General features: G+C 43.5%; 2 protein-coding genes across 2 annotated transcripts in view; one reads left to right on the top strand and one right to left on the bottom strand.

The window, feature by feature from the left end:
• Positions 1-10748, bottom strand: part of capn5a (calpain 5a) — a 33253-nt gene extending 22505 nt beyond the window's left edge. Inside the window, exons 1-2 of the mRNA XM_066699311.1 lie at positions 10610-10748; positions 3027-3199 (exon numbers count right to left, since the gene is read on the bottom strand). Of these exons, the coding sequence (XP_066555408.1) occupies positions 3027-3191 (165 nt within the window). The 5' untranslated portion in view covers positions 3192-3199; positions 10610-10748. The remainder of the gene's footprint in view (positions 1-3026; positions 3200-10609) is intronic.
• Positions 10749-11680: 932 nt separating this feature from the next.
• On the top strand, positions 11681-16478 carry LOC136746672 (uncharacterized). The gene is made up of 5 exons (XM_066699310.1): positions 11681-12013; positions 12412-12951; positions 13866-14035; positions 14240-14561; positions 14657-16478. The coding sequence occupies exons 2-5, from the start codon at positions 12423-12425 to the stop codon at positions 16312-16314; spliced, it is 2679 nt and encodes an 892-aa protein (XP_066555407.1). The 5' UTR covers positions 11681-12013; positions 12412-12422; the 3' UTR covers positions 16315-16478.
• Positions 16479-16504: the final 26 nt, after the last annotated feature.

Below are 16504 nucleotides of genomic sequence, written 5' to 3'. Positions count from 1 at the left end.
CACTAATCTGCCAACTCAGCTTTACTGAACCGCAAAAACAACTTTTAATCACATACAGGGACCTGCAGAAACATTTCTCCAGGCAATTTGACTTCAATACATCAATTCCCGGTTTTCCTTTCGTTTTAAATTATTCATCACTAATAAAACCCTTTGGAAACTCATTTCTGACAGGTTAAGCCTCGCCTGGCACTTTATCTCTGTGCTCGACTTTTGTGCACAAAAAATAGCCAAGAGATTTTCTGCAGAATATTCTTTACAGAATATCACCAAAATACACACTATACTACACGCTTATTTTGAGTAATGTAATACATCTTCACATTAACAGTATGTATAAACATCTAATGCTAGTCTCTACATAGATTCAGTGAGTATACACTCACCTAAAGGATTATTAGGAACACCTGTTCAATTTCTCATTAATGCAATTATCTAAACAACCAATCACATGGCAGTTGCTTCAATGCATTTAGGGGTGTGGTCCTGGTCAAGACAATCTCCTGAACTCCAAACTGAATGTCTGAATGGGAAAGAAAGGTGATTTAAGCAATTTTGAGCGTGGCATGGTTGTTGGTGCCAGACGGGCCGGTCTGAGTATTTCACAATCTGCTCAGTTACTGGGATTTTCACGCACAACCATTTCTAGGGTTTACAAAGAATGGTGTGAAAAGGGAAAAACATCCAGTATGCGGCAGTCCTGTGGGCGAAAATGCCTTGTTGATGCTAGAGGTCAGAGGAGAATGGGCCGACTGATTCAAGCTGATAGAAGAGCAACTTTGACTGAAATAACCACTCGTTACAACCGAGGTATGCAGCAAAGCATTTGTGAAGCCACAACACGTACAACCTTGAGGCGGATGGGCTACAACAGCAGAAGACCCCACCGGGTACCACTCATCTCCACTACAAATAGGAAAAAGAGGCTACAATTTGCACAAGCTCACCAAAATTGGACAGTTGAAGACTGGAAAAATGTTGCCTGGTCTGATGAGTCTCGATTTCTGTTGAGACATTCAGATGGTAGAGTCAGAATTTGGCGTAAACAGAATGAGAACATGGATCCATCATGCCTTGTTACCACTGTGCAGGCTGGTGGTGGTGGTGGTGTAATGGTGTGGGGGATGTTTTCTTGGCACACTTTAGGCCCCTTAGTGCCAATTGGGCATCGTTTAAATGCCACGGCCTACCTGAGCATTGTTTCTGACCATGTCCATCCCTTTATGACCACCATGTACCCATCCTCTGATGGCTACTTCCAGCAGGATAATGCACCATGTCACAAAGGTCCAATCATTTCAAATTGGTTTCTTGAACATGACCATGAGTTCACTGTACTAAACTGGCCCCCACAGTCACCAGATCTCAACCCAATAGAGCATCTTTGGGATGTGATGGAACGGGAGCTTCGTGCCCTGGATGTGCATCCCACAAATCTCCATCAACTGCAAGATGCTATCCTATCAATATGGGCCAACATTTCTAAAGAATGCTTTCAGCACCTTGTTGAATCAATGCCACGTAGAATTAAGGCAGTTCTGAAGGCGAAAGGGGGTCAAACACAGTATTAGTATGGTGTTCCTAATAATCCTTTAGGTGAGTGTATATATATACATATATATGCTAACAGGTGGGTTGGGTTGACAATTTTAGATCAAAGTGCATACATATTATTTACTTAGTCCTGCTGGACTGAAGCAGAAAATTACAGGTTTCATTTCCCAATCCACTGATCTGGCACTTAAAGCACAATGAGCAGAGAGAAAATTAAATGAGGTATAAATCCCATACTGGATTATCCAGCACATTTCTTCTACTTGGTAGTATGAGAAAATGGCATCGACATAAAGACCTTCACAGCAATAAATATCCCCCCTTTCTGTCTTAACTTAATACTGATTCAATGTGGCCCAGAGCTGGAGAGCTGTCTCTTAAAGATGTATAATTTATGCTCTTAAATCCAAGTCAAGCTCGGCCACAAGGCCCAGATCTCCGCTCCACACGGAGTTTCTCGCACAGAAGGGCTATTACAGCAGACGAAAGATAGCTAATGCAATGAAGATAATAAAGATCTAATTGATTCTTCATTAAAGCTAAGTGAAAGCATTTTGGGATTATATAAATACAGTGAACATCTTCCAGTAATCCATGGCAAGTAAAGGAATATGAACTAGCATTTGAAAAAGGGTTCAGAGCTTTGTGACTGTTTCTCCAAGAGCATCCCTGCTATAGTAAACAATCTGTGTAAAGAACTGCTTTTCATTTTCATGTTTCTGTCTTCGAATGACTCGAGTGCCAAATGTACATTATTTTAAGTAACGAATTATGTTGTTGTAAAGCTTTCAGAAGTTAACAGCCCAAAAAGGCTCCCTCAATACATTCCGGTCTGTCACTGCAGCCATTAGACTGAAAATCTGCTCCTTAGATGTTTGTTTCCTTTGAAATGTCATCTAGAGTTTCTCCAACAACAGATATCTTTGACTCTAACCTCAGCTGAATGACCTGAAATGCCTCTTATTGCGATATTCTGAAACCAGACTAATGCATCCAGCACATTCTTGGAAAGCACACATAGGACACCTTCAGAGTCTTCTAATACCTATCCTGTTTAATAATGGCTGTGCTGTGAGAGCATTTATAATCAGACCGCTTGGCCAACGCCCATCTCCCTAATCTGCATGGTTAACATTTGCAGAAACAACGTTGCAGCAATGAAAGCAGTTAACCTCAACAAGTACCACTCCAAACCAGTGACGCGGCTGTGACTGCAAGTCTGTGGAAGCAACACACTACCATCTCTGCACCCTGGATTGTAAAGTGCCTTGGACTTCCCAAAACACTGCAATACAATGTTTGTTAATTACCTGATCTAGTCACAAGAAGATCACTAGATAAGTTTGCCAGTCAGTAAGACCAATGTGAGCTGTTCTCAAGAACAGTCGCCTCTGGTCCCGGTTCTTCTGATGAGATCGTTTATATGCGCGTGCAAGAGACAACACTTTTCTTCAGAAGTTTGGAATCCATACCTTGGGTCGTTTCCAGTGCACCCTGCCGATTCGGTTGCCCTGGTAGAAAAGAGACTCGTCCACAGGGGGGAAGAGGGGGTCCTCAAACAGCGTCCCACTGCTCTGGCACTGTTTCTTCAGCGAGGTGTAGTGCTGGTTCTCGTAGGCCTTCACTGAGGAGAACATCCTTCAGCCTGCAAAGTAACACATAGGGGATGGTGTGAAGCGATAATGTGACATGCGAGACATGTGACAGCAAATGTGGCTTTTGTGGGGGGAATGAGGCAGCAGCTCGGCATTGCTGGTGTTTTTTTGTTTTTTTAAGTCTTCCCTCACCATTTCCTGTTTGCTAAGAACTGGTAAAGGAAACAGTCGTGACGAATGCCTGTTCATGACGGCCACATGACTTCAAACACTTTCTGCCAAGGAGAATGTTTTTATAACACGGATGATAAAGATGGTGTGCAGATCAATTCTGTTTATTCTTCCCTTCCTTTCATTTCATTCAACACCGATACCTCAAATATACACTCACCTAAAGGATTATTAGGAACACCTGTTCAATTTCTCATTAATGCAATTATCTAACCAACCAATCACATGGCAGTTGCTTCAATGCATTTAGGGCTGTGGTCCTGGTCAAGACAATCTCCTGAACTCCAAACTGAATGTCTGAATGGGAAAGAAAGGTGATTTAAGCAATTTTGAGCGTGGCATGGTTGTTGGTGCCAGACGGGCCGGTCTGAGTATTTCACAATCTGCTCAGTTACTGGGATTTTCACGCACAACCATTTCTAGGGTTTACAAAGAATGGTGTGAAAAGGGAAAAACATCCAGTATGCGGCAGTCCTGTGGGCGAAAATGCCTTGTTGATGCTAGAGGTCAGAGGAGAATGGGCCGACTGATTCAAGCTGATAGAAGAGCAACTTTGACTGAAATAACCACTCGTTACAACTGAGGTATGCAGCAAAGCATTTGTGAAGCCACAACACGTACAACCTTGAGGCGGATGGGCTACAACAGCAGAAGACCCCACCGGGTACCACTCATCTCCACTACAAATAGGACAAAGAGGCTACAATTTGCACAAGCTCACCAAAATTGGACAGTTGAAGACTGGAAAAATGTTGCCTGGTCTGATGAGTCTCGATTTCTGTTGAGACATTCAGATGGTAGAGTCAGAATTTGGCATAAACAGAATGAGAACATGGATCCATCATGCCTTGTTACCACTGTGCAGGCTGGTGGTGGTGGTGTAATGGTGTGGGGGATGTTTTCTTGGCACACTTTAGGCCCCTTAGTGCCAATTGGGCATCGTTTAAATGCCACGGCCTACCTGAGCATTGTTTCTGACCATGTCCAGCCCTTTATGACCACCATGTACCCATCCTCTGATGGCTACTTCCAGCAGGATAATGCACCAATTCACAAAGGTCGAATCATTTCAAATTGGTTTCTTGAACATGACAATGAGTTCACTGTACTAAACTGGCCCCCACAGTCACCAGATCTCAACCCAATAGAGCATCTTTGGGATGTGGTGGAACGGGAGCTTCGTGCCCTGGATGTGCATCCCACAAATCTCCATCAACTGCAAGATGCTATCCTATCAATATGGGCCAACATTTCTAAAGAATGCTTTCAGCACCTTGTTGAATCAATGCCACGTAGAATTAAGGCAGTTCTGAAGGCGAAAGGGGGTCAAACACAGTATTAGTATGGTGTTCCTAATAATCCTTTAGGTGAGTGTATATTCCAATTAAAAACAGGATTATAATCTCCCATGGCACAGAGACGTTTATATAAAAAGCATTAAAGCATACAGTGTCTGCATTAACCATCCAGTCTTTTGTAAATGTATTTAGTTTGTTTTCCACTTCGGTGTGTCGTCTTTGAAATCAACACGACCAGAAAGAGTTAATGATTATGACAGCACCTGTCACATTATACTCGAGGCTAGAGGGCAGATGTAATCCCTCCTTCAAAATCTTATCACTGATCTCTCTTCCCAAGATAATGATGAGCACGGATCCCTTAAGATTTCATTGGCTTGAAAATTGACCTTTTTAATGAAATCCAGGCCAGATTACATCATAATACCGTGGCAGCACATCATTTGTGTTGTAATTGGACGTGTGTGTTCGGTAATCTAATATCGGGAACTCACTGCTTGTATACAACTCAATGTGAATGCATAATGACTCACTTCACAGTTGTGTGATCAGTTTTTAAAGTCGGTCACACAAGACACATGCTGCATCTGATAGAATATTCAACCAAAAAAACAGAAAATAAATCGTCTACAAAAATATCTGATTGAGCTACACAAAAACGCATTTTTCTTATTTATTATTTTGTCTTCCAGCTTTGTTTGCTATGCAAATGAAAACTGGGGTCATGCCTATTTAAAAATAACTGATATCTGCTTGTGGTAATATCCCCCCCACCAGACCTGGGTCAAATACCATTACATATTTGTATTTCTGTATTTTTAATTACATCAAATACCATTTCAATTTGGTATTTGACAAAATGTATCCAGTTTAAATAATTGATTGTATTTGAAAACACTTTTAAAAAGTATTGATATGCATTTGCTAATACTTTATGTATTTTCACAAATATTTGATATTCTCCATTTTCAGTTATTTATATTTGAATCAATGGGCTGTATTTGAAAATATAACCTTATCACAAAAACATAAACACAGCACAACATTAACATAAGATTAAACACACAACATGAGATTCCTAACATAGTCCCAACAAGGAGAGCAGGAGAAAGACATTTCACCCATCCCGAAAGTCTAAATTGGCCTTTTCATGAACTCCTCGTCTCCTCCCTGCATCTCTTATCTATTAGTCGATGAGGGTAGGAGACGAGACAGAAAGAACAATGGGCTGTTATTCAAAGTTGAGCTATTGCGTGTACTGCTGGAAAAATATCTACCTTAAACACATAACACATAGTCAGTGCTAATCATAATACTGATATCGGAAGACTTCTAAATATTCTGTGAACGTCCGGCAGTCACTGAGCATGTATTAGCTTTATTAGTTTGTTTACTTTCCTCAAAAATCTCTCTTGCAAATTAAATTTTTTCCAGACATCAATAATTTGGGGAATTTTAAAGCAAGACTTTGAACTGCACCTTTCATTCAGGAGTTTCTTCTTACGTATCGATCGGTTTTCTTAATGACCTGGCGTGACTGCAGGGAGTGCTATGTAAATGAGTTGTCTTGCTATTAGTCTGCAGCAACTGAGCCAGGTTGTCAAGGAGACTTGCCTAGGATAAGAACGCGCTGGGCTCTAATTTGGTTATTGTTTGCACAATGGGATTGAAGAAACACGAAGGAGGCAAAAACAACCACGACAAAATCCACAACTGCATCACTGGCCAATACCTGCAACCCATCACAGCGCTGACAACATATTGAAACTCCCAGCGAACTGCAGCTGGAGATTAACCAGCTAAAAAGGGGGCTAACATCCAATCAGAGGCCTAATTGGTGTCCAAAACACTTAATGAGACGCAAAACATTTCCTCAGCATTTCATAATCCTTTTTTTTTTTTTTTTTTAATCCTCGAAAGGCTTCACCTGCAGCAGTTTGGTTCACTCAATACTCCTAGCAGCAGGGCCCTGAATATCTGCAGGACAGAGCGGGGGGTAAAAAACAACAAAAAACAGCCGCTGGTCTTGGCCCATAGTGGTTCAATCCGAGAACAGACCCGCTGCTTAATTAAGTTCATTTTGATACAACGCACTAGACCCTATCAGATAATCTTATAGATAAGTTTTGCAAGATGTCCACCATTAGGAGGCCACGCCAGATTTTATCTGTGCTACTACATGCCGTACATCCACACACGCAAAACACTGATATGTCTCTTTCTCGCTGTGGCGTCAGAGTATAATGCTGAAAAGTCAAGAAAAGTGCGGTTTAGAGGGTTGTTTCAACACACAACAAAACAAATATTTAAAAATGTGTATCTAAGGTTGCCTGCCAGATCCAGCTAAACATACCATCTATAAAACAATATGGCTATCTGCTTCAGTATGGAGTTATCACCAGAGCTGTGGGCAGCTGAAGTATATTGCCCATCTGGAGATGACTTCACAGAGTAAGCTTGTAACCTGGCAGCACACGTATTTATTAATGTGTACCTAACTAGTCATTTGCTGGCATTTGAAAGATCTGGGGAAAATGACTCAATACAGAGAAAGATAAGATGGAAATACCACCTGCACAATAATAGCAGAGAATCTTACATATTGTATGCGTACAGACTATGTTGTATAAAAAAACACTTAAAATGTGGAAAATTGGGCATTGACAGAGATAATTACAGTTCATTATTCTCAGCTGTGACCCTGCACTCCACTGCCAAATGCTTTGACATGATACACTACTGTACTACATCAACAAACCCCCCCAGTCTCAGTCCTAGCAATAGCCAAGCCCAACCACAGCCAATATCGCAATCTAAAGCTATGCTCCATTCGCATCTTTATAGTTTTAGATATTCTGCTTGGGCTTGGAGACCACCAGAGTGGGAACTTGCAGAATTTTAACCATGTTTTTGATGTCCTGGGAATTCAAATTGTATTGTTTTTGTTTTTAGTAGTAAACAAAGCATTGCAAATCCACCTTTGGAGGCGAGCATTAGTTTGTGTTATGCAATAATCTCACGTAGGGGTATAAAAAAAGGAAGACATTAAATCTGGATTGTTTGAAGGGGTTGGGGGGGGATTAAACTCACTAGCAGGAATAAATAAATAACCTAACAGGGAAATAAAGGTAGTGTAGTGGGGGGGGAGGTGGCAGATGGCCCAGAGCTCTCATTCAGAGCAGAGGCATGAAAGCAGCGCTCCTCAATTCCCTCTGACGCCACACTGTTCCGGGCGAGGGGCTGACAGCACCGCTGACAGACGCCGCCTGCTCGGGGAAGGCACTGCGGAGGCTGCGTGGGCCCTGGGGACAGCCTGCCTGCGCACAGCGGTGCCGACAGCGGGATCCGGAGCCACGCCGCTGCCTCCCAAGCAACCCCCCTGAGCAGCAAACTTTCATTACAAAAATCAAGCTGCAAGAAACGATTTTGAGGATGTATCCCTAGGAGGCACACAAAGGGATGCAGGGTTGGTTATTTGGAGTTATTTTCCAAAACTAAATAAGTTTTCCTGCAAGATGCTATATTACATCTTACATTACTGATGGAATTTGTCATTTACAGAACAGGGCCGAAGCACCAGCTCCACAAGAGACCCACAGTGTGCGTTTTATTGTGCATCGCCTGCTGATGTAATTGTGAACCACCAAGAGCTAATAAAGACTACTCTTGTTGAGTTATCTACTGAGAGGAGTTACCAGGGAAAGTCAATCTCAAATAACCTCCATATCTCACGATCTCTGCTATTGTCCACGAATCAACGACTCGGAGGGAGGGAGGGTGGGGTGAGAAGCAGATGCATGTTTCTTTCTGTGCTAGAAACCGTTTAAAAATCAAAAACCTCCAATATGGACATAAAGCTAGCATCTGAAAGTCAGTTTAATTCCAGCACTTTTCTCACTGACTCACGTTGTCTTGACAGTTAAAATCCACTGTCAATGCTCATCACATTCCTGTTTCTATCTCCTCTTTTCCTCCTCATTGGCTCAAATAAAAAAATAAAAAATATACAACATATCTGCAAAAGTGTAGTCAGAAATAAATGTCCCATTCAATAGGAATAAAGTAACATTACAGAGTCACCGTATCAGTTCGAAAACAACTTGCTACAAGCTTGGAATGACGAAGTTAGGAGTATGTGTTGAATCTGCCTTGTGTCCACAGGGGGAACAAGAGTTGGAAACAAATAATGTTGGTCACAATATAAAGAAAAACTAAAAATTAAAAATGTCAACAATACTGCCCAGGTTTGCAAGTCCCGACATTTCATAAGAGCTTCTTCTTGAATGTGTAAAAATAAATATTTAAAGAATGACTAATCATGTTTTTTGTGTCAACCGCTGCCACTAAACAAAATCACTAATGGTGCAAGCCCTGCAAGACTGTAATTAGCAGAGCCCCACCTTAGTCTTTACTAGCAGACCGGCCAAACTGGTGTGCCACCTGACTGCTAGGTACTGAACCCTCCCTCAGTACAAAGTTACCTGAAGACAACTTCATGACTAACATACTTTGAACAAAAACAGCACCACTTCAGATACGCACGCACGTTTAACAGTTTTAAGCACTTAATCAATGGCGAATATAGACTGCAACAATTTTCTTTCATAGCTGGGGACTTTACACTGAATGACCCGACAGAGTAGGACGACAATCCAAACCTCCAGAAGTAAAAAGACTGATCATGCATTTTGTCTCCTAGTCACACAGTAGAGGACTTTATCAATGATAAATCTGGTGTTTTTCAAACTACTACTTCAGAGAGTGTCTTCTGCCTTCATTTCCAGATCAGCTTTTAATTACTTCATTAAAATCTTAATTATGCTAGTAATTACTTTGATTAGATCAATTTAATAGGCGATTTCATATTTCCTACAAAAACCCTATTAGGTCTAAATAAAGAATGAGTTAAACTGCCAGCTCAGAACAAATGCCAGGCTGTGCGTGTCCCAAAGAGGGGACAACACAGCTCCCTAGCAGCTGAGGACAGTGAGAGCTGGAGGTTACATTAGAGGGAGATGCTCGCTGGGTTGTTGAACCTGCTCCCTGGCATACAAATACAAATCCTCGGATGAATTTGGCAGTGGAGAGAAAGGGCTGGGAGTCTCTTTTTGAGCGGCTGTGAGATGAACCTCAGGTTTGATTGAGATGTAAGTCAGCTGACATGTACAGCCTGTTTATGCTATTGGGTTGCACATCTGGCCGCTTCCAGAGGTTGGGAAATGTTTTATATAAGCTACACAACACATTTTTCTCATGCATTAGCTATACATGTATACACTCGAACACAACATAACAACTTGGCGCAGTTCCTCTACTGTGCGGGTCAGAGCTGCGCAAGTTGTGTTTTGCATCCACTGAAAGTATTGCGCTGCAAAGCAAGGCGGGGCAGCGACGGTGTAGTATCTTAACTCCTTTAGATCAGTTTTAGTTGAAGGGGAAAAATACTCACGCAACACCAACAAATCAACTAAACTATATGCGCACTTCAGCCAAGCCTTTAACCCGGCATAACAGGGTGCATTTAGGAGAAAAAGAAGCGTGTTTTGCTGGCGGATTTAAACGCTGCACATCATTACACACTGGGCATCATTTCCTCTGCTAACTTCATGCCTCCCATAATGTGTGTAGTACTGGATCAATGATCATGTGCCTGCCGTGCAGACGGTGCAGCGTGAACCCGTCCGAGGACAGACAGCCGGAGCCGGGCTGGGAGCCGAACTGGGAGCCGAACTGGGAGCCGGGCTGGGAGCCGGGCTGGGAAGCACACCCCCGCACTGACTGACTGCTCCGCGCTTCGGCTTTGCTCCGGCAAGTGCTGTGCATCCTCCCGCAACCCCGGCTGCTTCTGTTTCTGGTGTTTTTCAACAGGTCTGTGCATATCAGACAGATCACACGGTACCTGCTTGCAAAATCGAGGTACTTCCCCCCTACCTGAGCAGGGTCCCTCTCCCGCGCTGACGTCTCTGCCGGCTCCCCGGGGTGCAGGGCGGTGTGGGTCCCGCAGCGGCTCTGCCTCCCTGTCTGCCCTGCGCCTCCGTTTGCACATTTCCACCCGCACACGCGTGGGAGGAGCTGACTGCCACTGCGCATGCGCCAGCGCTGCCCGGGCACGGCCGGCTGGTTCCAGGGTGCGTTCGTGCGGCGCAGATTCCCGCAGGTCTGCGCTGCTCCGCCAATGGGCTCGGAGGGATTGTGCAGATCTGCGCAGACCTGCGGGAATCTGCGCTAGCCGAACGCGAGCACTGCTTGAGAGCGGCTGTCAATGTGAAGCTTGTTTATGAAGGCAAATAAAGTCATGTTTAAAAGGGTTTATCTGATCGGATTCTGAGTCCAGATTGAGATGATGATATCTCATTATGACATCGTCATTATGGCGGCTGCTGCTGATGACACTAATAATAATAATAATAATAATAATAATAATAATAATAAACGCTTTAATTCCAAAATTGTCAGTACCTTTAATACATATATAGCAGTTTTGGGTGATTTTGTTGTACATATATACATTTAGATTGTGGCAGTAAGTCATGTGTTAGAGTTCATTAGTAGCAGTACTGTTTGTACTACAGTACACCACACTGTGTATGTGTTATCAGTGTCTGTCAGTCGGTGTGTGCGGGTGTTGGCTTCATTATTTGAATTTGCATTGGTTACAAATGAAGCAGGTAAAAGAAAGGCCAGGCAATGAAGCTCTGCACACATTATTTGAATTTGCATTGGTTACAAATGAAGCAGGTAAAAGAAAGGCCAGGCAATGAAGCTCTGCACACAGGCATCTGTCCGAGCAGCAGCGGCTCTGACGTGTGGGGTCGCCCATCCCTGCTGTCACACTGGCAATGGTGGCTCCACAGCCCCCTCTTATGGCCAGGACCCGTCATTGAATGTTTAAGTTTGGCTCAGTTGCACGACTCTGGTGTTGTCTGCTTATATTCAAAGTTGCAAATGTAACCTTCTGCACAGCTGGGCTATAGGTCAGGTATGTTCAGTACCCATATTTGCATGTCCTAAACCTATAAGCATTTATCCCTAAATAGTCAACCTCTCCATTTATACTGTATTACTTACCACTTTGTGGCCAGTTAATGTAGCATATTTCAAGATATTATGGGATATAGTAAGGCTACCGACAGCATCAGTCAAATAGGCAGCAGCCAGTGAGAGACCCTGGGCTTAAATGGGTTCATAGGGGATCCAGTTCCTTATTCCCTCACTGATGTTATGGTTAATTTTTAACGGACACTTGAGGAATCATGTGAAAAGTGTACTTTACACCCCTGAAAGAAGGCGGCACATCATCTTACTGCGTTAGGACAGAGAGCGGTTGACAAAACGGTATGATTACTTATTTTGCTGTTTCTTTGTTTTGTTTCTATTTAATCTGTGACTATAGGTAAATTCAAATTAAATTGGTTATTTGAGATTCAGCTTTAATAAGAATGACAACTTTGTATGTGTTTGCAAATGAACAACATCTCAGTTGAATATAAAAAGTATAAAATATTATAACTGTCAAAAGTTAATCAAGGTAAGAAAGGGAGCTACTTTTATGGAAGAAAAGTTAGATTAATAGAGATTAATAATGAAAAATGTTCTCTTTTGGTCTTTTCGGTTCCAAAGTATTCAAACTCATGATCTTTACAGATTGCACAAAGTAGCAAATTGAAGATAAGTTGTAGATAAGTCTTGCGAATCAAAATGATTGTGTTTATTCTATCTGTATTTTTTTACAGAATACAGGAAGATGCGCGTCAGCCTCCTGACAAGACCTGGACTACTCTTGCTGTTTTACTCATTGAACTCGACCAGTGGTCTTTCTGTGACGAACTGGGTGGCTCCATGCCAATGGGACTGGACTGGGGCTAATAACCTGACAGTAAACTGCACTGACAGGAGTCTGGAGGCCCCTGTCCCTGCCAGCCTGCCAGCCCAGGCCTATGCCATTGAGCTCAGTTTAAACACCATCACTCACATCAGACGGTCACACTTCCCTGTCCAGCCGCTGCAGGCAGTCAGACTCAACCTCAGCAACAACAGGATTGGGGAAATCCAAGACTGGGCTTTTGGGTGCTTCGTGAAGCTGGAAGTGCTTGACCTGAGCAGTAACAGGCTCAGCACCCTCGGGAGGGACACTTGGTGGAGGCTTGGCAACCTGAAGGAGCTGCGTCTGGGACACAATGTCATAAAGACAGTTCACAGCTCTTCATTTGCAAGCCTCGTCAGAGCAGAAACACTGTGGCTGCAGAATAACAGCCTCGTTAACATCCCGCAAGGTAAGCACACGGCTCGAGTGCAATGAGATGGGTTTCAGAGTGTGGGAAACAGTCCAGGCTGCTGTTTATTGCACAACAGAGGTTTTTGCAATTAAATAAATTGTAAATGTATCTCAGGGGAGAAAAATCTCATAAAGCGATCTTGTCAGCTGCATTCAATCTCATTTGGGTGTCATTACACTTCAGGTAGTCCTCGATTTTAGAATTTCTGTTTTTATTTCACAGGCTGCTTGTACATCAGTTTTGATGGGCAACAAAGATGTCTCATCATGTAACTCACTGAATGGCATAATCCATATGAATAAATCCAAACAGCACTGGATCATTGTACAGATTTACTATTTGACAGTGTTACCTCATGTACAATCGTGTTTTCCCAGTGAGACACACGCAGTCAGTGTGGTCCTCATTACAGCACCCGTACATGTTACACAGCATGCTCTGCTAACTCTGTCGGACAGGGTGCTGTCAGTGTTTAATGCCAATCATTGGAAGTGCCTGCCCTAGTACATTACTGAGTTACAGGAGAAATGCTGCCCATACAAGGACCCTGATCTGTCATCTTTAAATATTTCAGTTTGTGATGGATTCTGTAAACATCACCTTGTCTTGTGAATACATATATGCGGCTGTCAGCTTACCGGACATATCTTGACTGGCTTTAGTCAATACCTACATCCAGCCTGTGGATGATGATATGTTTTATCAACATTTGCTTAGGTGGTATTTAGAAATATCAGTGGAGGTGGATTTCATATTTTATTTATACAATTGGGTTTGGAGGAGGGGCTAAACATCAGATACTGACGATACTTTCAAATGTATTATATAATCAGTCTGTTCTAGGGCTCTATTGAACTAACCTCACATCTCACCAAGAGAATCAACTGTTTTTTAACGGCCTTCATTTGCAGCAGTGAAGAGGATGTCTTCTCTCCGAGTCCTCTCTCTCGCTCAGAATCGGATCTTCTCTGTTGATTCTGGAAGTCTCCAAGGCTGCTCAGACCTGGCTATACTGCAGCTGGAGCACAACCTAATCTCCAGAGTGTCAAAAGATACCTTTGAGGGCCTTGACAAACTGAAGGTAATGACAGGGGGGCCCAGAGTTACAGAAGACCACCATCCTCAGACCGCTTTTAGACAGAAAATATTAAGAGACAGAAATGTATAACATGGGCAGAAAAAAGGAAATATGTGTTGTAGAGGTCCAGGAGAGCAGGACAAAACAGATTAGAAAAATATGTTTTATAAATTCTTCTTATTGTTTTTGTTGTTTTCTCAATCTCAGGTGCTAAACCTGAGCTTCAACATGCTCCAGACCACACAGCCTGCTGCCTTTGAGAAGCTTTGGGACCAGGATGCAGATGTAATGATAGATGGCAACCCCTGGAGGTGCGATTGTAAGCTGAAGGAGCTGCGAGAGCTGGCACCCACACTGCTGTCTGACCAAGTCCAGTGTCAGGGAGGTCCACTGCACGGCTTTCAACTGTCCGCACTGAGACCAGAGCAGCTGCAGTGCAGTCGGCCCCTCGTGGTGCTAAACGCCATCACTATTCAGCTGCCTGCGGACAGAAGTTCAAAACTGCCATGTACAGCAAACGGTCTGAAAGGTACCTCACATTACCTTACATCTAGCGATTAAGAATAACTAAATATCCTTTTTGATAAACAGGACAAACTGATTTGAGTGCGTTATCTTTTGCAGGTCAAGTTCTGTACTGGGAGACTCCATTTGGGCGACTGCGGAATAACTACCTTTACGGCACTCTGGATCCGGTTACGGTGCTGCGAGATGGAAGTTTACAGATTACAAAGTCTGCCCTCTATCACACTGGGCTGTATTACTGCTTCTTGAGTGACAGGGAACGAAGAGCGATAATCCCCTACCGAACTGATGTCAGGGAGAGGAGTAACAGAGAGGCCAGACTCCGCAACAAAAGAGAAACCAGTACAGATCCAGAGACGGTCTCCGAAGAGCTCTTTATTTCTATAGTCACCATTTCGGTCTTGGTTGCTGCCTTAGTGGGTTTTGTTCTTGGTGCCTTCAGCAGGTCGTACTTCAATAAGTACTGGAGACAAATAAAGCAAAGGCAAGTTGTCAGAGATGATCCAACCATGAATTTGGAACCCCTCACAAGACAACACAAAAACATGGATTTGAGTGAGGAACGCATAGGTACAGCCAATAAGACTAGAATCTATGAGACACTTTCACAAGCCAAGAGGGCAGAGCAGGGCATCTCCCCCTCTGAAGGCACTCGGGCTGGGCATGTTTCTGTTGAAGGCGAGTTGCCCGGTGTTTCCGGAGAGGGTTGTGTGGCTCCCTGGCGGCCATATGCTACGCTGAACTCGGATGCACAAACTGCAAAGTGGGTGACCTTTGACAGTAGCACAGGTAACACAGTGCCAGCCTGGGAGTTCAGCACTGAATCAGGAACTACCGAATATCCCCAACTGGTGTTCCCTCACAGCCCAGACATCGCTGAGGAGACACCCTGTGAGGAAAGAAAGATGTTCCCAAGTCAAGATTGTTACAGAAGAACTGATTCAGATGCTTCTACTCCAACTTCCTTTCCAAAAACAAGTGTGAAATCTGATGACTTTGGAAACCCAGCAGAAATGGGGGAACACAGCAAGGAAGACGACTACATTGTCTACCCTGTGAAAGACACTTACAGACCCGGTATCGACCCATGGTCCTCTGGTGACAGTTTTGACCATAAATCCATCGTTCCAGAGCAAAGCCAGTACACACCATCAGCAGCACAGATCCTTGAAACACCAGGAGAAACTAAACAAACCCAAGTAGATCACTTTGGTTTAGAAAGGAGGCCGAGCGCAGAAGAAATGCTTATTCCACAAGGAGTCTCTGAGGAAGAGGAGGCATCGATGGGATTTTGTATTGATCTTACACAGCTTGCAATGGATGAAGATGCAAGTGACTGCAGAGTGACTCTTGGCGATAGCACAAGTCCTGAGCATACATCTGTGAAAGGCAGCGACACTGAAGAGGGATGGGAAGGCAACAAGGAAACACACGCTGCCAAGGTGAAGGAGAGCGACAGCAACGTGGATTCTAATGGGGAGACAGAGGTTGGAGAGAAGCCAGCTGAACAGGAACAAAGTATGACTCAAGACAACCAGGACTCTCTCACGGCAGCAGACAGCAGGGCCCGGGCCCACTCAGCCAGACGCAGAGTTATTAGGCTCTACAACTATGACGATGAAGGCAAACTCTACGACCATATTAAGGAATCTGAGGAGTACGCTTGCACACCAAGGCAGAAGCAGAGATCACAGTCCCTGACGCGACTCAGTGCCATAATGAATGCAGGGATGGCACGCGACTTCAGCGCGCAATAGACCGACATGGAGGGACAGTCTGAACACGGTGATGAACAGATAGTCTTCAAATTGATCATCTAACAGTTGCCGAGAAGCTTTTGATGTACATGAATTGTAATTGGACCCATCATGTAAATGTAATGCCGTTTCAATTGTCTTTTAAATAAAATTGTTTAACTGTAGTCCTAGGCCAAATGTTTTCATTAAC

The sequence above is a fragment of the Amia ocellicauda genome, chromosome 3, assembly GCF_036373705.1.
Source record: "Amia ocellicauda isolate fAmiCal2 chromosome 3, fAmiCal2.hap1, whole genome shotgun sequence".
Lineage (NCBI taxonomy): Eukaryota > Metazoa > Chordata > Actinopteri > Amiiformes > Amiidae > Amia > Amia ocellicauda.
Note: the sequence above shows the minus strand (reverse complement) of the source record. Positions and strands in the feature narration are given on the sequence as shown.

Excerpts from the sequence above, each read along its gene's own strand:
- LOC136746672 (XM_066699310.1), top strand. The coding sequence starts at position 12,423 with ATGCGCGTCAGCCTCCTGACAAGACCTGGACTACTCTTGCTGTTTTAC. Across the intron at positions 14,036-14,239 it reads AGGGCCTTGACAAACTGAAG|GTGCTAAACCTGAGCTTCAA; the intron begins GTAATGACAGGG and ends TCTCAATCTCAG. Across the intron at positions 14,562-14,656 it reads TACAGCAAACGGTCTGAAAG|GTCAAGTTCTGTACTGGGAG; the intron begins GTACCTCACATT and ends TATCTTTTGCAG.